Source organism: Oryx dammah, unplaced genomic scaffold (genome assembly GCF_014754425.2).
Source record: "Oryx dammah isolate SB20612 unplaced genomic scaffold, SCBI_Odam_1.1 HiC_scaffold_20, whole genome shotgun sequence".
NCBI classification, from domain to species: domain Eukaryota; kingdom Metazoa; phylum Chordata; class Mammalia; order Artiodactyla; family Bovidae; genus Oryx; species Oryx dammah.
Genome location: NW_024070204.1, coordinates 755,222 through 770,886, shown reverse-complemented (window position 1 = coordinate 770,886; position 15,665 = coordinate 755,222). Strand labels below are relative to the sequence as shown.

The 15,665-nt window shown below is 62.5% G+C and overlaps 1 protein-coding gene across 2 annotated transcripts; it reads left to right on the top strand.

Moving 5' to 3' along the window:
- The first annotated feature begins 776 nt into the window (after positions 1-776).
- On the top strand, positions 777-13,157 carry CLPTM1L (CLPTM1 like). Of its 2 annotated transcripts, none has more exons than XM_040262235.1 (17): positions 777-1,117; positions 1,440-1,540; positions 2,507-2,696; positions 3,891-4,039; positions 5,106-5,184; positions 5,972-6,089; positions 6,279-6,373; positions 6,831-6,915; positions 7,760-7,863; positions 8,651-8,716; positions 9,520-9,570; positions 10,249-10,331; positions 10,810-10,844; positions 11,300-11,355; positions 11,435-11,479; positions 12,146-12,261; positions 12,665-13,157. In XM_040262235.1, the coding sequence occupies exons 1-17, from the start codon at positions 956-958 to the stop codon at positions 12,747-12,749; spliced, it is 1,620 nt and encodes a 539-aa protein (XP_040118169.1). In that variant the 5' UTR covers positions 777-955; the 3' UTR covers positions 12,750-13,157. The 2 variants fall into 2 exon arrangements, with proteins under 2 accessions (XP_040118169.1, XP_040118171.1); XM_040262237.1 differs by having other exon boundaries at positions 782-1,117; positions 3,894-4,039.
- The last annotated feature ends 2,508 nt before the right edge of the window (positions 13,158-15,665 follow it).

Sequence of the window (15,665 nt, the reverse complement as noted above, 5' to 3'; positions counted from 1 at the left end):
GGACGCGGATGCGGGACCTTCTGTGATAAGACTCCCTTCCCAGATGCCAGGCCAGGTTGACGCCGTCTGCGTGCGAGTCTGCTTTTGATTGTTTAAACCCTAAAGAAATGTACCCTTGACTTGTTTAACGTTCTTTGCTTTGACAAAATATAAAACTGCTGAAAACCACGCTCCTCCGGAGCGGTTTCTCAGAAAAACTTGGGGAGTGGGGCTCCGGCCCGGTTCTCAGGTTGGCTCAGATCAAGCCGCTTTGTGCTCATAGACTGGTTGCTGTTAGTTGCGACGGGGGCCCCCGCCTTTCTTCTACAAAGGCTGCGTTCTTCTTCACACGCGGCCCACCTGGGGGCTCATGTCGAAAGACAGCGAAAAGAAACACGACGGACGCCGCCTTTCGCGCGCCTATTTTTTTCCGCCTCCACCTCTCACGTCGTCGACCCAACTCCAGACTCCGGCTGAGGGACCGCGCGCTCCCTCGCGTCCCCACGCCGCTCGGCGCCAGCCCTGGGCCAGGTGTCTCGCCCGCTCCTCGGACAGCGCGGCCCCCCGCCCCGCGCGCTCCTCTCTCCGCGAGACTCCCCTCGGCCCGCCGGAACCGCGGGGCACGCCGGGAGGCCGGCGCGAAGGGTGACGTCACACCGCGCCCCCGACGCAGGCGCGTGCGCGGGGCCGGTGGGACTACGCTTCCCAGGGGGCCACGCGGCGCGCCCACTTCCGGCGGCCGGTGCGAGGCCCGGAAGCGGCGCGGCGGCGAATCCGGCGGCTCCAGGTCGGCGGCGGCGGCGAGGATGCGGGGCAGCCGGCGGCCCGCGGCGCGCGGCGCGTTCGTTCCCCGGCGGTGGCGGCGGCGCGCGGCGGCTCTCGCGTGAGCGGCGGCGGCCAGAGCGTCCGGCAGGGCGTCCGACGGGCGGAGTGCCCGCGTCTGAGAGGCGGCCCGGCCGCGCCCGGCGGCGGCGCCATGTGGAGCGGCCGGAGCTCCTTCACCAGCCTGGTCGTGGGCGTGTTCGTGGTGTACGTGGTGCACACCTGCTGGGTCATGTACGGAATCGTCTACACCCGCCCATGCTCCGGCCGCGGCCGCTGCATCCAGCCCTACCTGGCGCAGAGGCCCAAGCTGCAGGTGAGCGCGGGCCCCCAGCCCGACCTCCACCCGCGGGCGGGCGGGCCGAGCCGGGCGCCAGCCTCCCCGCCGCGAGCCCCGACGCCCCTCGGCCCGCAGCTGGCCCCCGTGCCCCGCCCCGTCCAGCGGCCGGCCTCAGGCTGCAGCAGGCGTCCCTCCGCGCAGGCCTGCCGCACAGCCGTCGTGTCACCGCCGAGTTCTGTCCCCCGAGGAACGGCAGGCACCTTCCCTGCAGCGGCCGCTCAGGTCTTCCTCTGTCGGCGCCCTGCGCTTTCTGCCAGGGCCCTCGCAGGCTTGATTTTCTTGACGGTCCTTTTTCCAGCTCAGTGTGTATACCACCACGCGCTCTAACCTGGGCGCTGAGAACAACGTGGATCTGGTCTTGAACGTGGAGGACTTTGACGTGGAGTCCAAATTTGAAAGGTACGGATGTGGGCAAGGTGACAGACAAGCCCCGTGGACACTGAGATTGTTGAGTTAGTGTGTGTGTGTGTGTGTGTGTGTGTGTGTGTGACAGAGCGAGTGTGAGAGAAGTGTGCCTCAGAGAAGTGGCATCACCGACCCTCTCGTGCACGGCGGGTGGAGCGTTTCAGCTGCAAACATCTGTGAAACACAGGCAGCAAACTTTCTTTCACTTGAAAGTGGCAGCTGACCAGTTTGTCGCTTCGGAAGTAGTTTACCCGGCTTCTAACAGATGTGGGATGCAGCTCGGCCCTGGGGAGTTTCCAGAGGGATGGGGATGGGTGCAGATCAAGTGGAGAACAGAGCTTACGCAGTTCCGACAGCAAAACTTGTGTTTTCCCAACAGAAGTGGTTCAGTTCTGTTATCTAGAAGGGAAAAGAGAAGGATGGATGGAAGAATTTAGCAGAAAATCAAAATTAAGCGAAGTGTAGCTTTATAGAAAAGAACAAGGTGTGTAAATACGGAAGTATGCAGTGTAACTTTTTAAAGCTTCATGTTACTGACGGTTCCAGTTTTTTAAGTTTCAAGAAACTTGATTTTAAGAGCGATGTGCTCGTTACGAGTTTTCCTCTCCCGTCTTTGTTGTCTGGGAGGCGGCAAGACGAGTACTGAGGTGTGTGACGCCCTGTGGGAGAGCTGCTGTGGGTACCGGGTGGGTCACGCGTGCCTGGGGTTGGCCCGCAACCTCAGCGGCGGGAATGCAGGCTTTGCAGCAGCCGCCCATGCTTTCAGAGTACATTGTGTAAACGTACATAAATTATGACTTCAGTCACATCTAGGCCGGTGGGTTTCACGCTTAGTACTTTTCAGCCGACAGTAATCGGTTTGGGTTCAAAATGGCATTTTCTACAGACGCACGTGCACGGCCTCCGCTTCCACAGGACAAAACAGGCACGGCGCCACTGTCGTCGTCTGTGTCGTTTCAGGACAGTCAACGTCTCTGTTCCCAAGAAAACGAGGAACAACGGCACGCTGTACGCCTACGTCTTCCTCCACCATGCCGGCGTCCTGCCCTGGAATGACGGGAAGCAGGTGCACCTGGTGAGCCCGCTAACCACCTACATGGTCCCCAGGCCGGAGGAGGTCAACCTGCTCACCGGGGGAGCCGCGGCACAGGTGAGCGGTGCCGGCGGAAGGAGGCCTGCTGGCCCCTTGCAGGCCTCACGCGTCTGCAAGTGCGGTTCTCTATGCTGAGTTAGTGACGTGCAGTCCGAGTGTTTGGTGACTTTCTTTACCTGGACCCCTGCTCGGGTCACGGGCCCTCTGAGCCCTGGGAGTGTGTGTGCAGGGCAGAGAGTTGGTGCAGGGTGGCCCGCCTCAGCTACGGTCAGCCGTGGAGCTGGCGACGCCCTGCTGGGGCAGGAAGGGCAGCGCCGGGGTGTTGATTCTAAGGATGTGACCTAAGTTAGGAGAATGGCAGGAGTACAAAGTGTCTCGTACACCTAGAAAACCACACGCACAGGGAAGGCTGGTGGGCACGCACTTGGCCGTGACCGTGGCGGGGACGGAACAGAGGTAGCCTGGTGTTCGGGGCCGTGTGCCCTGAAGGAGAGTCCTTCACAGCCAGGGGTGGCAGCTCGCCGGGAGGTGTCCGCACCGTCTTCTCTGTGTCCTTGGAAAGGCCCCCGGTTCCCTTCCCGGGCAGACTGCACAGCGCTGCCTCAGGGCCTTCCTAGGAGGCCTGTGGAGGGTGGAGGGCGGCTCTGGATCCGGCGGGTGCTGAGTCAGCATCAGCTCTTGCTGCTTCTGGGAAGACGGTTCTGGTGTCACCGCTAGAGCTGAACTGGAGCTGGAGGACGGAGATAAATAGAGCGTCACTGTTCGCGGGGCTGCTCAGGTCTACCGTTAAGGTCTCCCCACCGGGAAGGGTTTGTTCTGAATTTAGTGGGTTTAGGCTTGTTGCCCAGGCGCGGACACGCCCCCTTCCAGAAGGCTGGGCAGAGCTGCTTTAGAAGCGTCTCGGTTCAGGCTCCTTGCAGGCTGCAGGGCTCTCATCTCCAGACTGCCCGCGCCTGCTGTGACTGTTCAGGGCTCGGCCTTCCTGGGACCCCCGCTCGGGCTGTGGGCCCGGGACAAAAGTCCGTGAGACCCAGGATCACCCGCTCTGGAACAGCAGGCCTTTGGTTTCTGCTGTGAGCAGGCTATGGGGAGTGAGGGTCTGGGCGAGGGCCACCGGGGTCCCCCTCGGGCCTGCTCGGGGCTGCACTCTCTGCTCACAGGCTCCCGGGTGAGGGTTCCGCCCCCCGCCCCCAAGACCCGCTGGGCCCGCCCCTCCCGGCCGTTCCCTGCTGAGTCAGCGCTCCTGTTCAGCAGCAGATCGAGGCCGAGAAGAGGCCGACGAGTGCCCTGGATGAGCCCGTTGCTCACTGGAGGCCCAGACTGACCCTGAACGTGATGGTGGACAACTTCGTCTTTGACGGAGCCTCCCTGCCCGCGGATGTGCAGCGCTACATGAAAATGTAGGTGCCGCTGAGGCCCCGGGGAGTTGCTCCCAGCCTGACGCCCCCAGCCCGCTGCAGGTCCTGCGCACAGCTCGCTGCGGGTCCCGCGCCCAGCTTGAGCATTGCTCGTGCACCCCCTGAGCCAACAGCAGAAGGGGGATCCTGTGGGTGGGGGAGCCCCTGGGATCATGGTCGGCCACAGTCCAGGAGCAGATGGGCCACACCTGCACCCCTGAGCCCTCTGCACTGGGGAGCCGGGGGCTGCCTGGAGTGCCCCCAGCCATCTTGCCTCGCTGATCAGAGCTGCCACCATGACCGGGAGGGAAGAAGGGCACAGCGGGTGTTTGTCTCAGAGGGTCAGTGGGGAACCTGATTCGGCCGAGTCACCCTGCACCCTCAAAGGTCTCCCCTGTCTGCGTCCCGTGACCTCACACTCCACTCCCTCAGCTTAAATATTGATCGTTAGGTCGTCCTCTTAACCGTCACTTGCCATCAGAAGGATAACCGTTGAAACCGGCTTAGGTCACCCTGCATCTCTGCGCTGCAGGGAGCCCCCCGCCACCCGGTCCGGCCCCAGGTCGACACGTAGCTCCTGGAAACGCGGCTGAGAACCGTTGCCTCCCGTACTCTCGGCGGTTCCTCTGGGGTGGTCACGGCGCCTTGCCTTTTGTAAAGTTCTCATTTTTAATGCTGGGTGCGCTCCTGGTTGAGAGCGTGTGGGCCACTGGGCATGAGGCCCCTGCCTGCCCCCTCCCAAGCCTGTGGCTCTCACATCTCGCCGCACCCCGGACCCCCGTGTGGGCGCACGCACGGCCCCTCGTTCTTCTCTGCGTCCTGAATGGCGTCCCACTGAGCGCCCGGTGCCCAGCCTCACCGAGTCCTCCAGTGGCAGCTGTGAGGGGGGAGTGTGGCAAACAGGCCCCTCCGCTCCCCTTGGGAACTCAAGTCCTGGGCCTGCCAGCGACCAGAAGCCGCTGGAGTCGTGGTTGGGGGAGCGGTCTGTAAGGTAGACCCAGCATCTTGGGGCTTCGGTTCTCCTGGATGCGGGAGGCCCCTGGTGACCTGGAGACGGCTCTGCCCCCAGGATCCAACTGGGGAAGACGGTGCAGTACCTGCCCATCCTGTTCATCGACCAGCTGAGCAACCGCGTCAAGGACCTCATGGTGAGTCGGCCGCCGCCCCCAACCCCAGCACAGCGCGCACACTGCCGGCGGCGGGTCCCACCCGTGACAAGCACGGAGCCCTGGCAGGGCTGCTTATCCCTCAAGTGGCTGTGGCTCCGCAGGGGCCCGGGTTTCTGGTGTGCAGGTATCTGGAGCAGAGCCTGCCTCCTCCAGGCTGGCGCCCGGTCACCTGTGCCCCTAGGGTGGGCTGGGCTGGCAGCAGCACTAACAGCTGACACCTGGGGTTGCTAACCGCTGTGGGCACCGTGCTGGGTGCCTTGCAGCACCCGAACAGCCATGTCTCCAACCCGGGGACTCACTTAGGCCAGGGAGGTGATCTCTCTGCAGAGGCCTGCTGCTTAGCGTCTGCTGGGCAGAGCTCAGCTGTGCGGAGTGAGGTGTCACGGGACACCTCCCCTCCACACACAGTCGCACGTCAATTCCAAGTGTCCTGGAGGGCCCCATTGAGAGGCCACGCCTCCCTGCAGCCCCTGCTGCCCCTGTGAGTGTGGCCGCCCCCCCCCCGCCCCGTGTTCTCCTCAGGGCAGCCTTGGCATCTGGTCCCTGGGCGGGGGGCGCAGGCTCCCGTGGGCTTCTGCTTGACTCAGCTGCCCATGTGGGTCCCGTGCCTGCCCAGGAGTCGCTGGGGCTGTAGTCACGCGAGACCACAGGGTTCGAGTGATGGATAGGAGCTTGGGGAATGAGGAGTTCCTGCAGGAGGAGGGTGTGGTGCCGGGCCCACGGGGCCAGTCTGGCGCAGGGCCAGACCACCGCCGCTCCCCACCAGGTCATTAACCGCTCCAGCACCGAGCTGCCACTCACCGTGTCCTACGACAAGATCTCGCTGGGGCGGCTGCGCTTCTGGATTCACATGCAGGACGCCGTCTACTCGCTGCAGCAGTTCGGTGAGGCCGCCGGGCGTGCCCCGGGAGCGGGGAGTCGGGGAGCCCAGAATTCGGCGCCTGTCTGCCTGTGAGGCCGTCCCCCTTGGGCCCCATGGGGTCCGAGGAGCTCCTCTGCAGACGAGGGGACCCCTCGGGGCCCTGTGGCGCGGGTCCGCGTCGCTCCTCACTCAGGGCCTGGGCCCCCTGCAGGGTTCTCAGAGAAGGATGCTGACGAAGTGAAGGGAATCTTTGTCGACACCAACTTGTATTTCTTGGCGCTGACCTTCTTCGTGGCTGCGTTCCACGTGAGTGCTCCTGGTTTTCCAGTGCAGCCTCCCCTTTCCCTGCCCCCAAGGAGAGGGGTCTACACTCAGACTCAACCAGCTGAAGGGCTAGGCTTCGTCTGTCTGGAGCCATTTTAAAAACAAATCAAAATCAATGAGATTAGCAAAGTAGGTGTTTCGTTGTTTGAGGTCTGGCGATTCCAAGAGTTACGGTAGGGTCCTGCCGGGAGGGTCCCTTGTAGACGCAGCGGCTGCCGGGAAAGCCCACCCGGGGTTGTGCTCAGGGCAGAAGGCTGGGGAGAGGCCTGGCTCCTGGCTGTAACAGCGGGTCCACAGGCCGGGGGACCGGCCGCCAGGAAAGTTGGAACTTGTCAGGGCCGTGCTGTGGCTGAGGTCTCCTTGAGCAGACAGTGTCTCTGATCGAGCCCGTGCTCACCCACATGGCATGGGGGCTCATCGCTGTCCTGTCGTCTTCCAGCTGCTTTTTGATTTCCTGGCATTTAAAAACGACATCAGCTTCTGGAAGAAGAAGAAGAGCATGATCGGCATGTCCACGAAAGCAGGTAGCAGTTCGGGACTTGCACGTGTCCTCCGAGCTGCCCCCGCTGGGCCACGCGGAGGGTCACGAGCTTACTCTGACACCCACAGGGGTCTTTGCCCAGGACCCCCGCGGCTCTTGCTTGGGACGGGCTTTTAGGTCCCCGAGGGAGCAGCCTGGGAGGGTGAGGGCAGCCTCCTGGCCGTGGTGAGCACCCCGTACGCCGGTTCTCGACGCTTCTCTGCATGGGCTTATGGTCCCGCGGGTCGCCAGGCTTCCCAGCAGGAGGTGGCTCCTCAGCTCCCGTGGAGCACTCTGAGCGGGGGGCCTGGGGTGCTTGGGTGGCCCCTGCGTCCAGGTCCCGCGTCTCAGGGTCTCCTGTCCTCACCTCTAACTTCCTTGGAGGGGAGGACCCCACTGAGCCCCCAGCCCTCCACTGGCCTTTGCCGTTGTGGCGTGAGCAGGGTTTGTGGGGCCTGGGGCCCACATTCCTGGCGGGCAGTGCCCCGCAGGGGGCATTCCCGCGGCCGTGGTGGCTCCTCAGCCTCCGCTGGGAAGACAGGCACGGGCTCCGGCACAGGGTCCCCGTCAGGAGCTGTGTTCCCACATCCCGTCCGTGCGTCGTGTCAGTGTGTGTGGCTCACACACGTCCTGGCTGAGGCGGCTTTCTGTTGGGTCCCAGCCCTTCACGGTCGTTGTACGGTTTGCACTTCCACGGCACCCTTTCAGTGGACAGAGGAGAGACGCCCTTGAAGGTGCTGGTGTTGGAGCCGAGTGCCTGTGTGCACACATGTGCACCTGTGTGGGTGTGCGTGTGGGTGCAGCCGGCTGGCCCCGCCCCGCGCTCAGCCCTGCCCTCCCATCCCCAGTGCTCTGGCGCTGCTTCAGCACCGTGGTCATCTTCCTGTTCCTGCTGGACGAGCAGACGAGCCTCCTGGTGCTGGTGCCTGCAGGCATCGGAGCCGCCATCGAGGTGAGTGGCCCGCCTGGGTGCTGGTCTGCATGCTGCCTCGAAGGCCCTGGGGCCCAGGTGTTCAGCGTGGGTCGGGACTGACATCTGCCTGGGGACTGGCCGGCCTGGCTAGGGTGAGGGCGCCGCTGCCTGGCTCCTCCAGCAGAGCTCCACACAGCCCCATGTGTCTCCACCCCTCATCCTCTCTGCCTGTGGGGCGTGGTAACTCGGTGGGTGGACCCTGTGGCTGTCGCTGAACTGATGCCATGTGGAGCAGGATGTGTAATGGGTGGTGTGGGGGTGATGGGTCACGACACCCCCTCTCTGGAGTCCAGGGCCCCTTGGGCCTCTGGCCCCACCCTCACCACGACCCTCAGCGTGGCTTTGTCCAGGCCTTTGCCTGTGGGCACCCCTCGGGAGGTGCTGGCCGGGCATCCCGCAGCTGCAAGACCGACTTCACTGTTGGGCTGACCTCACCTCAGCGGGGCAGCCACCTGGAGACACCCAGCCATGGCAGGACATGGGACTCTGGGCTGCTTGGGGGACTGAAGCAAGGTGCCGGGGCGAGTCTGGAGGTGATGGTGCTGGCCAGGCACAGGTGGATTAGGTGGGGACTTGGTGGTCCCCAGGGTGCACAGGCCGGGTCTGCGCTGGAGATGGGCATTGGTCAGGGGCCCACCAAGGGGTCAGGCTGAGCTGGGGTGCAGCGGGCCATAAGCCGCCTGTGTCCTGATCAGTCACCGTCCCAGGAGCAGGCCGTGGCTCCTCCTGGGTCCTGGAACCTCAGGTGTGGGTTTTCCCTTCTCAGCTGTGGAAAGTGAAAAAGGCCTTGAAGATGACTGTCACCTGGAGAGGCCTGCGGCCCACGTTTCAGGTAGGGCCCCCCCCGCCACCCCGCCGCCGCATCCTCTCAGGGACCCATCACCGTCCCGTTGCAGCCCGCCCTTGGTGCAGGCTGACCGCTGCGTACAGTCCTGAGGGCAGGTAACCGTCTTGTGGTCAGCTGTAGGCCCGTGCGGAGGCGCAGGGGTGTCTTGGTGTGGGCAGGGTGGCTCACCCCTCTGCAGCTCTGCCCTCAAGCCCCCTGGGCTCTGTGACTCCCCTGGGGTCCCCCATCCCCAGCCGTAGAAGCAGCAACCCCCTACCCCACGACCAGGCAGGATGCCGGTTAGCCCATCTCAAGTGGAGCCTCCCTCGGGGGTGGGGTCCCGCCCTGACCACACCTTGAGGGGCTCTCCAGTGTCAAGCTTCCTGGGGCGGCAGTGGGAGGTTACGGCCAGGCGGCTGCGCTGCTTTGTGTGGTGGGCCTCACGTGAAGACCCCAGGGACAGTGAGGGTCCAGGTGTGCAGGTCCAGGGCAGGTCACGTGCACACGGCGGCGGGGTGCAGCTTGCTGTGGTCCACGCCACCCCGGTGCGTCTGCCCTGGCTGAAGTGGAGCAGGACGTTTACTGAGAGCCTAGCAGGACTGGGGCAGGAAGCGGCCGTGCTGCGTGACGTCCAGGTTGATGGGCCTGCTGCGGCCTCGCGTCCCGGGCGGTGCACTCACGGCTGCCATGCCTGGCTGGGGGTTCCTCCCACTCTTCCTGCAGCCTGGTCCCCTCTTGGGCGCAGCCAGGCTGAGCCCAGGTGCCGGCCTGGCCCCTGGGGTGACGTGCTTATGTGGACTCCTTTGCAGTTTGGCGCTCATAGTGAGTCTGAGCGGAGGACAGAGGAGTACGACGCCCAGGTGAGCAGCAGTGTGGCGTGCTCACCCGCAGGCGCGGGCCTGGCTGTGGCCGCCCGGGAGGAGGCCCGTCCTGGGTGTGGGACCTGTCCGCCTTAGCCGCGACCCCGGGAAGCTGCCTGCTTCTGACCCGGGAGGGAGCGCTGGGGGCTCCCGGGGCCACGTCCTGTCCTGTGGGCGCCTGCACCACGTCCTGTCCTGTGGGGAGGCGTCTTCCTCCCCATGGGTGCCCGTGGGGCTGTGAGCCGGGCCTGTTCCGTGACACGGGGTTCCCCCTCCCGCGTGGTTTTCGGGTTGGTTCACACGTTCCTTGTGCGGGGATTTTGTGTTCTGGTTTCACGGGCATCAGCCGCATCCCAGTCTTCATCGAGTTTTGGTAAAGCCCGGATTGCCTTAGTGGGCAGGTGGCCCCAACAAGGAGCCTGGAGCCTTTCTTCAGAGTCCTTTGCTGGACTTCTGGTCCTCCGTCTGCCCCCGGTCAGGCTGTGAATCTGGCTGTCAGGGGCCGGTGTGGATCTGCCACACGCTTGTGGTGGACGTCCTGTGGGTAGATGCTCACCAGCCTGTATACTCCACGGAACCCGGCTTCACTGCCCTGGACGTCCCGTCGCTGTGCCCTCTGGTCTGTGGGTCTAGGCGGCTTGGAGGACGGGCCCTGACTGGGCGCCTTCTGTTCTCCAGGCCATGAAGTACTTGTCTTACCTGCTCTACCCTCTCTGCATCGGGGGCGCCGTCTACTCGCTGCTCAACATCAAGTACAAGAGGTGAGGGCACCCCGCTGACGGCCGTGGGTCCAGCGCAGCTTCACCCTTGGACGGGGTCCTGGCTGCCTGTTGCTGGCCCCACACGGCCATCTGGTCCCGGCGGGCTGGGGAGCGCTCGCAGGAGCAGACTCGTTGCTGGCCACACAGCCCGCGTCCAGAGAGGCCGGGTCCCCTGCACTGTCCCGGCCCCATCCTCCCAGCACGGGTGACCCCCGACGGCACCGGCGCTCCGGCTGGGCTCAGGGCCGCCCACGGGCTCCGTGGTTCCGTCCCACTGGGGGTCGTCGCGGGCAGCATGTGAGTGCCCGGTCTCTGCCGTCCCCTCGGTGGGGGCTCCAGGGAGCCCGCTGTCCATGCAGGTGGCCCGGGCTAGCCCGCCGAGAGCAGCCCCTGCCGCGGCCCCGGCACCAGAGGGGCCGGGGGCCTCGGTCACGACAGAGGCCGAGCGGCGCCCCCGACACCTGCCCTTGCTTTCCAGCTGGTATTCCTGGCTGATCAACAGCTTCGTCAATGGTGAGCCTCCCGTCTCCGTGGCGGCATCTGTGGCGGGCCGCGTTGCCCAGCTGCCGCCTGGCCTGGCGCAGTGAGAGGTGCCCTGTCCAGCCCTGCCTGCCGTGCCCCGTGCCCCTTGCTGGCCTGCGGGATTGGCTGTGGGCGTCATGTTCTTATAGGGTAGTTGGTGCAGGCAGCAAATGCTGCTGCCGTGGGCACCGCAGCCCCCGGCCCCATGTCTCGGGGGCAGCACGGCCTGCTCGGCTTGTCCAGACCGTGAGCTGCCACTCGCAGGTCGCCGAACCCAGCTCGGCGCGTTCGCTGGGTGTGGGAGGGGCCTGTTTTGGCCCTGGGCGGGAGGCGGTAGGTGACAGCAGGCAGAGCTCCCGGGCGGGCATCCAGAGTCTGCAGCCCCGATGCCCGGGGTGGGGGCGGGCAGCATCCCGCCCCGTGCCTCCACGCCTGTGTCTCCCCAGGGGTCTACGCGTTCGGCTTCCTGTTCATGCTGCCCCAGCTCTTTGTGAACTACAAGGTAAGAGGCGCGCCCTCACCCGTGGGCCCCGCGCCCCTGGGCCGCCCCGTCCTGACGCGCCCTGTCTCCTTGTCCCCAGATGAAGTCCGTGGCCCACCTGCCCTGGAAGGCCTTCACCTACAAGGTCAGTTCGTCGCCTGCACGAGGCCCTTGGGGACTGTCCCTCGTGGCCGGGTCGTGTCGGCCGTGCTCCTGTGCAGGGGCAGTGGGGGTCGGGGGGAGGGGTTCTCCCTCAAGCACAGAGCCCCGCGGTGGCCCTGGAAGCCTGGGTTCCCTGCCCCAGCCCCACAGACAGTTTCCCGAGTGACAGCCACGCTGCTTCCTGCCACCACGCATCCTACGGCGGGTGGATGCTCCTGACCCGCTGGCTGGCGCTGGGTGCTGGGTCCCTGTCCACCAGACGGCGGCTCCAGTGGTCCCAGGCCCGTGCTGCCAAGGCCTGTCTGGGCATGTCGTGGCCCGGCCATGTGCAGAGGCTGGCACCACATGACCCTCCAGTGGCCGTGAACTAGAGCGTGCTGGGTCGGGGGTGGGGACGGTCAGAGCTGCCTTCCGCTTTGGACCTGCGCGGGGATTCCGTGCGGGCGGCTCCGGGACCCCGGGCTCCCAGCGGCACTTCTCCATCCTGTTTCCGGGGGGCGGGCGGGACGCCCGGCCGTGGGGTCTGTGCCAGGGTCACCCTGGGCCCAGGCCCCCTGCTGCTTCCCGCTGAGGTGGCTCTCGAGTCATGGGTGGTGAGTGCCCGCGTGCCCGGGCAGCTCTGGTCTCACGACACCCCCCCCACCCGCAGGCCTTCAACACCTTCATCGACGACGTGTTTGCCTTTATCATCACCATGCCCACCTCCCACCGGCTGGCCTGCTTCAGGGACGACGTGGTGTTTCTCGTGTACCTGTACCAGCGGTGGTGAGTGTGGCCCCAGCCCCGCTCCTGGGGCGGGGGAGGCGTTGGCAGGTGGGGCCTTGGGGCCCGGCGCCCCATGCAGGAGCACTGCTCTCTGTCTGACCGCCCCGCAAGCACGGCGCTCCCCTGCTCAGCAGAGCATGAGGCGGGCCACAGCCCTGCTCTGCGTGCATGTCAGGAGCCCGGGCTCTGGCCCCCGCCTCCGCCTGGGTGCGGCTGTCGGCGGCGGCCTCAGGAACCGAGGTCTGGCCTGACCATTCTAAGAACGTCAAGAGGGCCCAGAGCAAACCTGCGCCGGTCCCTCCCACGAGGACTGACCCTTCGAGTCCTGGCTGTCACGCTCCCAGGACACGCGTGTTCCCCCTTGCACGCCAGCCAGCCTGATGCCCACATGGTCTCGTTGCAGGCTTTATCCCGTGGATAAGAGTAGAGTGAACGAGTTTGGGGAGTCCTACGAGGAGACCCCCCAGCGGAAACCCCACACAGACTGAGCCAGGCAGGGCGCCACTGCAGAGGGTCGGCGGCTCGGGTGGGCCTCCCGCTGTCGCAGCCTCTATGTTGCCAAACCCCCGAGTGTCCCTCATGGCCTCGGGTGCCTCCACGCCGTGTCCGTGGTGCCGACAGCACTGACGCCGCTGCTGGCATGGACGTCCATCCCGGTCACTGGGTCCGGGAGCGTCTGGTGCCCATGGGTACTGGGTCGCTCCTGCGGGGTCCCCAGCCTGGATACCGTATCCTGGGATCTGTGGGCGCTCCTCACGGGGATTTCACCTGCCTTCTTGAATCCATTCTGCATAGACTCTGGGATCAAATGGCTTTTTTCCTTTTTGTTTAAATTTGACTATTTTACAGCTTAATGTATGTTTGTTTCTATTTTAAAATAAATTTCTCTGGCTGTACACTCTTCTTGGCCTGACATGATGTAGGTTTCAGATAGTGACGTTTATCCCATTCCCAGAGGTGAACATGCAATGGGGTTTGTGTATGTGTTGTCAACAGGAGAAGATTTCGGGAGTATCGGACCACAAGTATCGTTACGCGTCTGTGTCTGGTTTTGAAGCTGAGTCATCACCATGTCCTGGGGCCAGTAGAGGAGTTTTGTTAGAGAAACACCCTAGGGCTCACAGAGGGAGAAGCAGGGCGGGGAGGTGTCTTTGCAGACAGGGAAGATGAGGGTGAGAGCTGGTGGTGACGCGGTCAGTCGTGTTCCCTGAGACTCATTGTTGGAGCCTGTTGGCATGGTGTGGGCACGTGCGCACATCAGCCTCTCAGCCCCTGAGGCTGGCTCTGAGCCCAGACCTCATCAGTGGGATCTCCTTGGTGATGTCTACACTGGCAGGCTGTGGCCTCCAGCGGTGTCTCCAGGAGGGCATCCAGGGCCCCTCCGTGGCCAGAACATGGGGCCAGGCGCGGGCTGGCGTCGAGGCATCTCTCAGGATCAGATCTGTGTGTCCTTCCCCAAGTCCTCGAGGCCAGACAGGACCACACCCGGGAGTCAGCTGCAGCACGTGCCCCTGTTACAGGAGAGAAGCTGCTGACTTAGAAGGCTTCACCACCCCTGAAAGTGTATCAGATTACATTGCAACTTGAAAGGCTTCACAGACACGCAGAAGCAGGAGGACCTCCTCACAGCAAATCTGCTCTTTGAGAAGCCTCACAGGGAGAGGGCAGCGGGAGCGATCTGATCTGGGCGAAGGAGGGAGGGGAAGCCCCGGAGGCAGCAGCCACGTGGGTGAGTCTTGACTCACTTGCTCATTTACGGTATCTTAAAAAAAACCCACTTACAGCTAAAGTCATAATGGTATTCTCTGGAGTTCCACAGAGCCAGGCAGGGAGGTACACACACTGGGTGTGAAGACACAGCATGACTCCAGGTGAACTGCGATGGGTCACAGACAAGAGACCTGCAGTTAAATCAGCCAGTGGGGGAAGCGAGTGCTTGGCGCGAGAGCAAACGGGCCAATGTGAGAGCAGTGAGAGCTGATGGGGCAAGAGGACACGCAGCTCAGCCCCGCACGGTAACAATCACAAGAGTGTCCATGATTCAGACACCCCGCTGAAAGGCAGAGGTCCCCAGGCCAAAGGAAGAGCGGGCCGCAGGAACACAGGGTGAAACCAAACACAGACACCCACCACGTTAACATCAGGAAAGTGTATTTCAGAGAAGCATCCATAATGTTACCAAGAAATAAAGTGGTGTTACAAAAATAAAGGTATTAAAAAGACATAATAGCCAGAAAAAAAAAAAAAAGACATAATAACTTCTTATTGGGTACATAAACATGTGGAAATGTTGAACATATTGAAAATGAAAGTGAAAGTCACTCAGTTGTGTCCAACTCTTTGCGACCACATGGACTATTGAGTCCGTGGAATTTTCCAGGCCAGAATACTGGTAGCGGGTAGCTATTCCCTTCTCCAGGGGAATCTTCCCAGCCCAGGGATCGAATCCAGGTCTCCCACATTGCAGGTGGATTCTTTGCCAGCTGAGCCCCCAGGGAAGCCCAGGGATGATGGAGTGGGGAGCCCATCCCTTCTCCAGCAGACCTTCCAGACCCAGGAATCGAACTGGGGTCTCCTCAGTTCAACTGCAGGTGGATTCCTTACCAGCTGAGCCCCCAGGGAGCCCTCCAGTGACGGCAGAAGTAGAGACGGATGGGATGCAGTGAGAAGAGCACGTCAGCACTTCCCTGATGTTACTTTGCTGCCGAAGACTCAAAATCTAATCAAGAGGAAGCTCCAAACAGGAGCATTCTACAAAATAACTGACCGCCTGGAGCTTCCTAGATGCCACAGAACTAAATGCAGCAGGAAACTCTGGACTGGATCCTTCTTCTTTAAAAGAAGTTATTGGGGCAATTTGTAAAACGCCAGTGGGGTCTGGGGATTTATTCTTAGTAATGAATGCATCAGTGTTAATTTCCTTACTTTGATGTTTTATTTTGACTATGCGAGAATAACCTTACTTGAGAAAATCCCCAATAACGTATTGGGGATTATCAGACATCATATCAGCAGCTAACTGTTGAATTAGCTCAGAAAAATAAAAGTTTGGGGGACTTCCCAGGGTGATCTGTGATTCCACAGCAGGGGGCATGAGTTCATCCCAGGTTGAGGAGCTAAGATCTCATATGTTGAGGGGTACAGCAAAAATAGATTAATTTTAAAAAGAAAATAAAAGTTTTTATATAATTCTACAATTTTTCTAAAAATCTCAGGTTGTTTAAAAATTAATAATTATTAATAAAATAACTATATACTCAAAAAAAAAAAGAAATGCAAGGAGAACGAGTCCACGGGGCAGTTTCAGTGCTGTGTCAGAAACTGACAGAAGTGTAAGCAGATCTCTGAGAACAGAGGGGACTTGAATACTTTGACTCTGCATGACCTGTTGCAGACACTCCTCC

Bases quoted from the DNA above. Each gene is read 5' to 3' on its own strand.
- CLPTM1L (XM_040262235.1), top strand. From the start codon at position 956: ATGTGGAGCGGCCGGAGCTCCTTCACCAGCCTGGTCGTGGGCGTGTTC. The intron at 1,118-1,439 runs GTGAGCGCGGGC...TCCTTTTTCCAG, and splicing joins CGCAGAGGCCCAAGCTGCAG to CTCAGTGTGTATACCACCAC. The intron at 5,185-5,971 runs GTGAGTCGGCCG...GCTCCCCACCAG, and splicing joins ACCGCGTCAAGGACCTCATG to GTCATTAACCGCTCCAGCAC.